The sequence below is a fragment of the Capsicum annuum genome, chromosome 7, assembly GCF_002878395.1.
Source record: "Capsicum annuum cultivar UCD-10X-F1 chromosome 7, UCD10Xv1.1, whole genome shotgun sequence".
NCBI lineage: Eukaryota > Viridiplantae > Streptophyta > Magnoliopsida > Solanales > Solanaceae > Capsicum > Capsicum annuum.
In genome coordinates, this window is record NC_061117.1 from 539,455 (window position 1) to 550,401 (window position 10,947).

The following is a 10,947-nucleotide window of genomic DNA, read 5'->3' on the forward strand; positions in this document are numbered from 1 at the left end:
AGCATCTCAAAATTATAAGAGATTAGTGAATCTTATTGGAAGAAAAATGAATTTACAGAAAGTATACCATCTATTACAGACAGATAATCAACTCAATGATCTCGAGCAAAAAATCCGGAGTTTACACTCTGCGCGAACGAAAAGCCTAAATCAATGGTACATTAGCCTTGCAGCCTCATTTATTACCAAGTTGTTCAGCCACTTTCCCTAATAAAGATGCTTATATCAAACAATAAGATCAGGCTATGGCACGTAAAATCCCATTTTATCACACATCCAAGTACAACCATTTGTTGACGAAAATGTGAAGATTTCAAAGGATCGGCCAAAAAAAGGGGAAGTATCAATCTACAGTAACATGGACTCTGGATTCTCTATGTAGCCTTTGAATGCTTTGAGCCATTCTGCACCAATTGCACCTAGACAAAACGGAAATTATTAAAGGTTAACCGAGAATTGTTTTTTCAAAGAGGTGGATATGAAGAACCAACTATCTAGATAAGCCGGTCAAGTCATGGTCACTCACCATCAATAACCCGATGATCACAGCTCAATGTTACAGACATCATACTGGAAAACTTGTACTGGTCTTGGCCCGATCCTGGAACCACCCTTCTCTCGGCTGTTTAAGAAGAGGCAATGATGAGCACAAAATATCACCGCAGAAACAAAGCGTTTCAATATGAGATGCAAACTTACCAGATCCAACTGCTAGGATGGCTGATTGTGGAGGGTTAATGATGGCACAGAACTGTTTAATGCCAAAAGGCCCTCCCAAATTGCTGACGGTGAATGTCCCACCCTGTGAAATAAGAAACGAATGAACTGAATAAAAAATACGTTTGTCCAACTTTGAAAAGGAAGATGTTTAACTGCAATGCACACCTCATAATCCTGTGGTTTTAAGCTGTTATCTTTTGCTTTCTGGGCCAAGTTCTTCACTTCCTCGGCAATAGTGGATAAACCTTTCTTATCAGCATCCTGCCAACATGGATTTTCCAAAATGAATTATAACTGGTAGTAAGAATCAAGAAACATCCATTTATTATAAGCACTAGACTGGAATGAGAACAAACCTTCACGACGGGAACATAAAGTCCCTTGTCAGTTTGCACAGCCACACTGATATTTACATTGTGATACCTATATTTGCAAGAAAGAAGACGGTATTAATTTACATAGCAAATTTCAACCACAGAAGTCGGCTCGCTTTATATATTCCACTTACTGACGAATGTAGTCATTGGTCCATGAACTGTTGCACTGAGGAACTTTCCGAAGAGCCAAAGCAGCAGCCTGAAATGAAGTTACCAGGTCACCGCTCACCATTTAAAAAAACATCTCTTATTCACCCTGTATATTATGTACATCCCTCATTCCGAAAAAAAAAAAGATGTTGAAACAGTGGTCAAAAGACCTAAGCATCAGTATCATTCAGACATTGATTTCTTCAGGTGGCACAGTAAATCTTAATGGAGTATTTCATACCTTTATTACAAGATCATTAACAGATAGCTTCTTCCCTCCTGAAGCCTCTTGCAACGAATTGAGCTTGCTCCTCAATCTGCAGACCAAGCAGCGGGGAAGATAAATAACAGGAATAAATAAAATTCGGCTGTCGGACAATGAAAATAATACTCACTCCATGAGTTTGTCGACGCATGTATCAACAGTCAAATAGTAATGGGGAATGGTTTGCTTTGACAACAGCAACCTAGAAGCTGTCACCTGCACATATTACACCAAAACTGGTATAACTAGGCCAACCTAGTGCTTGCAAAAGAAGTGGGTAACAAAAAGTATACCTAACACTTAATACAAGGGATGAATTGGAGAAACAAGGACAAGTATCTAAAATTGACTAATTCTGGAAACATGAGGATGCATCCCCTAGAGGCGTAAATAGTACCTTTCTTATCTGTGCAACAGGAATATCTGCGTAATCTATAGATGTGTCAGCCTTGGAAGCTGCTGCAGGGGCTTCCTTTCCGCGTGAAGCTACATTATGGGGAAAAAAGAGAGATTATTGATTCTTCTACGACCAAATAACAACACTTTAGGAAAACGTTTCCTTCCGTTAGAGAAAAAAGGAAATAAGGTCAGTGATGGAAAACCAATAGTAAAATCTACTAGCATATAATGATATATGCAGACAAGGAAGAAGGTTACCAAGATAATCATCAATATCAGCTTTCACAATACGTCCCTCAGGACCTGTTCCTTTGATGTTTGAGAGAGGTATCTGCTCATGTTCATACAAATGCAGAATTAACCTCAAGGCTAAAACATGTAACCTGAATCATATTTTCAAGACAAATTTAACTGAAGAAAATAAGTACATTATGATCTTCCGCAATTTTCCTAGCCAGCGGACTAGCAAAAATGCGATCTGCCGGAGGCGCACTGGGTTTAGAAACTTTTGGCTCTGATGGGGTGACAGGTTTCTCGGCAACCTCTTCTTTGGGAGGAGGAGGTGGAGAAGCAGGAGCTTTTGGTGAAGGCGTAGCAACTGATGTAGAAGGCTGGTAATCTTTAAATTTTGCAATGTCATCTTCCTCTTCAACGGTTATAGCGATCACCTACAGAATTTCCAGTATTCATCAATATACTTATAATTAATTCTCACAATGATGTAGCTTTTGTTGGCATGTAGCTCAAGGCACATTGAAATTCACAAAGGAAGGAAATTTCTGCTAGGACAGTTATATGAGATTAGGAGCCTATTGTGACTGAACTGATGCAAATAGGGGAACTGTCAGCTTCATTATTCAGCTATTAGCAAAAATAAATATCAAAGGTTCAGCAAAGCACCAGCTTAGAAACAAAGTACCAACTAGAATATAAGTCAAATGCAGGAACTAGAAGAACCAAGCATTAGAATGTGCAGTGATGCATCAAATATAAAGATAACCGATCTATACAAGTATGTAGAGATGTTACATCAACACCGTGAAAGTCCTGAACCAACAAGTGCAAAATTCAACAATACAGAGAATGGTGAGTCCCTCGATAAAACAGATAACAGTGAGTCCCTTGTACCACATGGACTGAAGTCTAATAATCTAACACCAAGATACAACACTCGCAATAGGTACTCTCAATCGAAAGGTTTAAGCATCAATACCTCTCCAACTTTGATACCGTTTGCTCCGTCTCCGCGAAGAATCTTAGCTAGATATCCCTCTTCCATGCACTCCATCTCCACTGTTGCTTTATCCTACGGGGGTTGAATGAGTAGCATAAATACCAGACCAGAAGCTAAGACACAAAAGGGAGCACACTCCCTCAACATCATGATAACAGCAGCAAAAAAAATCAATCCTACTGTTTCCACTTCACAGAGCACTTCACCAGGAGAAACTTTTTCACCCTCTTTCTTTAACCATCTGGCAATATTTCCCTGCATCACAAGAATGGAACCGCTAAGACGCATAGACAAACATAAGTGAAAGGAAATAATGATGCTCATAGGAGCTTTAGTGAGAGATGATGTATACCTCTGTCATTGTAGGTGAAAGAGAGGGCATGCCAATCTCTTGGTGTGGAGGAAGATCTAACACAGAGAAGACTCCAGATTAATTTGACTCCAAAATCAAGGGCTCTCCCTCTTTGGTTCCATGTTTCCAAATTAAATCAAGGATAAGAAGGATCTTTCTAGCAATTTCTTCATAAGGTAAGGTATTATATTCAAGATTGAATCAAGGAAGTACTGCAAAACTATAGCAAAAAAGACTTATAATGACTCCACTAGAGTCTTTTCACCAAGGAGTTCAACGCCTAGAAGCTCTGCTAAATTTCTAACATGTTCTTCTTACACTATATACAAACAAATTATGCAAACATCTTTACTTCATGAAAGATCGGTGCTATTTTTTCCTCTTCAAAACATCTATAACTCCTTTCTAGCGATATGGTCCATATGATGCACAATGAAGATGTTCCAGATCTGTTTCTGCTTGCAATCAATAATATGTCCCTGCCAGCATTGTATAAGACTCTTCACATCCTTAGGCAACACCCAATGCACTCCAAAAACTCCCATGATTCCATGAATGGTGCCCAAATCTGCCATGTCCGGTCACAGTGTAGAAGTAAATGATTTAGTGGCCTCCACTGATCTTTCACAGAAGAAATTGCTGCATATTATCATTCCTCTTCTCTGAAGAGTATCCTGTGCTATGCATACATTCTTGGCTGGAATCCACCCGAAACAAGTAACCCTTGGACGTAATCTTGTTCTCCAGATTAATTTCCGAGGCCAATCAGTTTCCCAGCCTCCACGTTTCTTTTGCACCAACATATATGCACTCGTAACAGTACAAGTTACTTTTTACTTGCCATACAAATCTGTGAATCCCTCTTTCCAACATCCAGGGTAATTGGTTCCAGCAGACCTAATAATCTACTGATATCATCTACTTCCCAATCATTAAACTTTCTTCTAAATTGTAACTGCTACCCAGTGTTATTCAAACAATAAGTCACCATGCAAGTTACTCCAGCTAAACTATACAAGATTGGAAATTCATCCTTCAAACTCCCCATACCCGATCAGTTACCAATTCAAAGCTTAGCTTCCCATTTCCAATCAGCTTCACAGATTTCTGGAATTCATCCCATAATATATATGTTTCTAGATTGCAGTCTTAAATGGTAATTTCACCTGGCTTGGCTTCCAGTGGTCCAACTTCCCATATTTAATAATAATAACTTCCTTCCATATTTCCTCCCTGCTATCATTTAACCTCCAAAGTCATTTGTAAGGAAGATTCTTTTTTTGTAGCTTGAGGTTCTTAATGGCCATTCCTCCCCCTTCTTATCTTTCAAAACCTCTTTCCACTTTTATAAATGAATATGTTTCCTTTCTGAGCTACCTTCCATAGGAGTTTGTTTCTTATGGCATTTATTATTTTTCCTACAATTGTCGGGATGGAGATGGTGACATAAATATGTGGGAATACCATCCAAGACACCATTCACCAAATCCAAAATTCCTTCCAAAGAACAGGTATTGTTTCTTCCAAGGAGCCAGTTTCTTCCCAAATTTTTCAATAATCCCCTTCCAAATCTCTAAATTATTTTTTTAGCTCCCAGGGAAAGACCTAAATATACAGCTGGCAAGCTATCAACTTTACATCCGAAAATTTCAGCCAGATCTTTGATGTAGCTATGAGCATTTATAGAGTACAGCTGAGGTAGAAGATGGGGGAAATTTCAATGCACATGACTGACTCAGTGCTCATCGACATGAAGTTGACTGATGAACCTTAATCGATTTAATAAGAACTGAAGTTGCAGAGACTACATAAATGCTCATTAAAATAAAGAATGGTTTATAACTTCGAATTTTCAATTAAGTAGCCAAAGTGACACTAAACAAGTACCTGAAGCAGAGGAGAAACCCCTCCTTGAAAGCACTTGTGATCTGACACAAGAAGACAAACAAGATGCTTCAAGAGAATGATCAAACACTATTTTTAGAAATACTTGGAAGCAGTAGTAAGCCACAAAACAAACCCTGACGAGCTTCTCATGAAATGCATGCTAGCGGTGGAGGGGCATGGAGCAATTGCAGTTCCCGGAGCATTTACAAATGACACCTACAGACATTAAGTTAACTTGATGTTAACATTACTGCTCAAATTCAACAGGAATCAAGCTATAAAAGGAGGGTAACAAAGAGATACAGATTTAGTCACAACCGTGGGAGATACTGCTCTACAACTGTTGTTGGAGACCGCTGAACTTGATTTGCATCTATTGAAGGACTCCGAAATGTTGCGTCTCTCCCTCGTGCCATTACTGAACCAGCGGACAAGACTAGAAGAATCATGCCGTATTAAGTTTGAAGAACTCCTGATCTGCAAAAAAATTGAAAACAGGGGAAACAGAAGAAAATGAGATGAATATGTTCTGGAATAGTCCATCATACACTTTGATGTTCCAAGGAAAGGACCAGATAAATGACTTAGATTAAGCGATGGCATTTGAAATAAATGACCTGAATTAGCTGCACCCTAAGTATATAATTTAAAGTATATCCCTTTCTTTTCTCCTTTTTTAACATCGAAACGAAAGAAGATGGAATACTTATTACCTAGAAAGGGAAGACGAGAAACTGGAAAAAACAACTAAATACAGAAAGCAAGTATGTGTGACATTTTATTTACAGAACTGAAACGGTTTGGCCGATTGCTTTAAATTCATGCTGATTTCATCAAATCACTAATAAGTAATCCTAAAATCCATTTTCCAAAGACCTTTGCCATCTATTCAGGATTGAACATCAATTGCAACAATTTGATAGACAGCTCATTGAAATGTTAAATAGCAAACAAACCATATGCCAAGTGTCTATAAGACAAAAGCTGCTATCGACAAAATAAAAAATTCTCTTTTTTCGCACCCAGTTGCGTAGCCTAGCGGACAATGAAGTGGGAAAAGAACCATGAGGTCTCAAATTTAAATAAATACTAGTCGATTTAGCCTTGGAGGAAGATAACGGTACCTGGTGGAATAATCGAGGAACACAAGCTGACCTACACACCACCATCATATTAAAAAATGCAATTTTTCATCTAGGTATGAGCACTTAAACCAGCTTCGGACTATCAAATTAAATGTGTCTCATTCGAACTAACATAGATATGAATCGCACCAACTCCAAATTCGTTGTAATATCAAAGAGCAACCATACGCCAAGTGTCTAAAGACTAATACCGCTATCAAACAAAACAAAAAGTTCTTCTTCTTTTTTTTGCATCCGCATGTGTAGCCTAGTGGCCAATAAAGTAGAATAAGAACCATAAGATCTCAAATTCAAATAAATACTAGTCAACTTCCTCCAATCTACCTAACCCTTCGAGGAATAATTGAGGGACATAAGCTGGCCTAAACACCACAATCATTTAAAAAATGCAATTTTTCATCTAGATGTGAGCTCTTAACCAGCTTCTAACAATCAAACTAAATGAGTCTCATTCAACCTAATATCAATACAAGTTGAACAAACTCCAAATTCATAAAAATCAACCCTTACGCTCCTAACCTAAGTTGCCCGGACTCTCCAAAAATGTTGCCGCACCCGTGTCGGATCCTTCAAAAATACACTATTTTTGGAGGATCCGACACGCACCCATAGACATATTTGAAGAGTCCGAGCAACTTAGCTCCTAACTAATTCATAGCGCAACTACAAACACAAAATTTCAGCTCCGATAAACTAATTCATTTTAAAAAATTCTATTCCGATTAAGAAAAAAAATCGACTTCAAAATCATTTTTTTTCAATAACCTTGGCGGCGGGCCCAACCCCGACTAATTCCATGGAATATTGACATGAGTCTCATTCAACCTAACATCAATACAAATCACACCAGCTCCAAATTCAATAAAATCAACCTCTACAATCATAAACTAATTCATAGCTCAACTAAAAACACAAAAATTTAAGCTCCGGTTCCGAAATCTCATACAAAATCAAACTACTTCATTTTATTCTAAAAAAAATAAACGATGAAAGAAAAAATGTTGACTTCAAAATACAGCACAGCAAAACAGAGTAACACGGATCATACAAATTGTAGAGTTTAAGGATTCAAAACACAAAAATTCAGCTCCTATTTAAAAATTGCAAATTTCATAAATACAAATCGCACTTAACCGCTTCTCACAATCAAATTAAATGCATCTCATTCAACCTAACATCAATACAAATCTCCATAAAACAATTCACAGCTCAACTACAAACACAAAAAATCAGCTCCGATTTCCAAATCTCATACAAAATCAAAGTAATTCATTTAAAAAAACAAAAAAACAATTCCGATTAAGACAAAAAAAAATTGTTGACTTCAAAATGCGGCACAAATACGGATCACGTAGATCATACAAATTGTTGATTTTAGGTTTCCAAAATTACATATAAAAAAATTTGAAAAAAGGAAATGGGAAATTAGCACCTTATTGGAGTGACGAAGAAGGTGAATAGCGTAAGTCATGATGATGATGATTCTTCTAGAAGATTCTTCTTCTTCTTCTCCGATGCAAACCAAATTGGGTAATCGGAAAAAGCGGCGGCGGAAGGTGGCGGTGCTGGCGGCTTTTCGATTACCAATTTGGACACAATATATATTTTATGCTATAAAAATGGAGCACCTATTTACTTCTTTTTTTTCTTTTTTATTCTCTGTCCTAATTTTCGTGACAATAATTAATTTTAACGTAATTTTTAAGTATATAAATTTTATTTTAAAATTTTAAAGTAATAATCAAAATTGAAAATATTAACTCGTGAAATTTGACATCTCATTTGAAAAAAAAAAAAAAAGGAGGATAGTATGGTATATTAACTTTAAGCTATGTGAGAGGTGACTTGGAGAAGAATCAATATTGACGTTTACGCTATGTGCGAGGTGGTTTGGAGAAAGATCGAACAACAAAAGTTTATAATATGTAATTTTATCTGTATTTCTATAAGAGTTTGTTTTCGCGATTTGAACGAATGACCTCCTGATCAGATGATAATTACTTTACTAGTTACTAGTTTCTTGTTTTATATTATGATCTTTTTGGATATAATATTCTCCACTTATTTTGAATTACAAAACGAAATTGGCTTTTGCTTTGTAAAAACATTTTATTGCTTTATTTTTTTATTTTAGTTTTTTAGTTTTTCATTCGGTGTTCAGTATCCGCATTGGAGTCCAATTAATTCGGATTCGTGCCAGGTAGGGTCCTATTCGGGGGTAGCGCTCCCAACAGAGTTTTTTCCCTGTCCAGGGTCGAACCCTTGACCTCTGATTAAGGGTGGAGCAACCTCATCCGTTGCACCACAACCTATATTGATTTTATTACTTTATTTTAGCACTGATTTGTATTAATTTGAAGAGAGCTTTAAAGTAATTGTAAAGTTGTATATATATATATATATATGATCAATTAGTTATGTATTTGAGTCATGAAAATATAAAGATAGGTTGTTTATACCACATTTCTTATGATACAGCCTTCATCTTATGATACAGCCTTCATCGGATTCTAGATGTATGCACAACGCTTTGTACACCTTTATTCTCTCTCTTTTTTTTTTCGTTAAGGATGAATAGTTCTTGTTGTTTAGGTACGTAAAGAGGAGAAGTATTATTGATGTTTAATGAGTAGCTGTGAGAGGCTAGCAATAACAGGCACTGAGGGATGTAGAAGCATGTTGAAGAAGTATCGGGAGGTGATTATACATGAATGACGCATCTTGAGTTTACCGAGTACATGACTTTAGATGGTTGAGTTTGGACGTCGGAGATTAGAATAGAAGGTTGGTTGGGTACGTAGCCGAACATTCTCTCTCGCTTTTAAGTGGAGATGATCATACTTGGACCTTCTTTCTTATTACTGGTATTATAACACTACCCTCGTAGTTTCTTGTTCTTCGATTTCGATTATCACCTGTGCATGGTGTGCGTGTGTGTGTGCCAGTGTTTTTTCAATTTTTAATATTTTTTTGTCAGTAGTGTTGTTTTATATTGCTCGTAATTTCACATTATTTCGTTGTTTTTATTACTCTTATTTTCGCGTTTTCTTTTCCTGATTGCTTAGCTTGAATCTACTTTATTTCAAGCCGAGAGTCTATCAAAAATAATACTATTTTTTATCTCTACAAAATAAGAGTAAGGTCTGTGTACACAATGCCCTCATATATCTCACTTATAGAATTACACTGAATTTGATAACAAAATTATCTTTTAAAAAAAAAAATCATATAAATTGTAGGGGTGAAAATTATCCCAAATATACTTTTTAGATTATTAATTACAAGTTATAGCATAACTTTTCGTTAATTACTAGACTTAAGAAATAATTACAAGTTATAGCAATTTTTGAGAAAAACATATTTTGATTAAATTTTTGAAAATCAATTTTGTAATATTTATTATTTGTATTATTTTCTTATATTTAGCATTTAACATCTATCACTATTAATTAAAGATTTTAGATAATTATGGCAAGTTAAGATATCAATATTCTTTTTATAATAATTAAATATCAAAGTTTATCCACAATTTAAGGAGATATATATGGTAAATGTATTTTTTAAACTTAAGATCTGATTTTATACCTTTTTATTAACTTGAATAATTAACTTGATTATACTCTTTTTCATATTTTTTAGTCTTTAATTATCAATAGAAATTTTATCTCTTTACCTTTTTAAATTACTAATAGGAGTCTTTATCTCTTTAATTTTCATTCATTAAATTTCATCTAAATAGTGACTCTTCCATTCATTAAATTCCATTCATTACCTTTTTTAATTACTAATAATCTTCTCGATCATTAAATAGTGACTCTTCTAAATAGTGATTCTTCTAAATTGGATAATTGTTTAGATCAATTTTATATTAAATTAAGAACAAATAGTAAATGTTAACATTTGAATTATTGTTGCTTTTAGTTTGTTTTCATGCTTAGGTAGTGCTTAATTATTAATAGTTATTTCATTCTAAAAAAATTAACTACTTTCAAAAAAATAAATCCTTTTACAGTCAAAAGGTAGTCTTGCCAATTCAATTTTATCAAATCGTTAAGTGATGATAACGTATATATAGTTCTATTTTTCCTGTTTCCTCCACCTTAGCAGTAACGGAGTTGGCCATGTAGAGCATTTTTTCTATTTGAGCCGGAGCAAATGACGAAAACAACTCTCTGTTGACACAAACATGACGGGTGGCACCAAAATCCATCCACCATTCGCGAGGATTTCCCATCAAGTTGCATTCTGTGAACATAGCACACAAATCATCGCATTCTTTGCTGGATTCAATCATATTTGCTTTATCCTTTTTCTTGCCTTTCTTCGGGGCTCGACAATCTGTGGACTTGTGGCCAATTTTGCCACAATTGAAGCACTTTCCCTTGAACTTTTTCTTGGGTTGATTGCTTCCATGTTCA

At 35.7% G+C, this 10,947-nt stretch overlaps 1 protein-coding gene across 1 annotated transcript; it reads right to left on the reverse strand.

The window, feature by feature from the left end:
• Positions 1–12: 12 nt before the first annotated feature.
• Positions 13–8,551, reverse strand: LOC107877500 (dihydrolipoyllysine-residue acetyltransferase component 3 of pyruvate dehydrogenase complex, mitochondrial). Its single transcript, XM_016724157.2, has 18 exons — positions 7,962–8,551; positions 5,703–5,861; positions 5,518–5,600; positions 5,385–5,425; positions 3,498–3,553; positions 3,326–3,400; positions 3,125–3,217; positions 2,340–2,579; positions 2,170–2,242; positions 1,910–1,998; positions 1,643–1,728; positions 1,489–1,564; positions 1,229–1,296; positions 1,077–1,143; positions 886–981; positions 700–802; positions 527–622; positions 13–419 (listed from the first exon to the last, which is right to left on the reverse strand). Exons 1-18 carry the CDS (start codon positions 7,998–8,000, stop codon positions 349–351), a joined length of 1,611 nt encoding a protein of 536 aa, XP_016579643.2. The 5' UTR covers positions 8,001–8,551; the 3' UTR covers positions 13–348.
• Positions 8,552–10,947: the final 2,396 nt, after the last annotated feature.

Bases quoted from the DNA above. Each gene is read 5' to 3' on its own strand.
- LOC107877500 (XM_016724157.2), bottom strand. From the start codon at position 8,000: ATGACTTACGCTATTCACCTTCTTCGTCACTCCAATAAG. The intron at 5,601-5,702 runs GTTGTGACTAAA...TAATGTCTGTAG, and splicing joins GTAGAGCAGTATCTCCCACG to GTGTCATTTGTAAATGCTCC. The intron at 623-699 runs GTAAGTTTGCAT...CTTCTTAAACAG, and splicing joins CATCCTAGCAGTTGGATCTG to CCGAGAGAAGGGTGGTTCCA.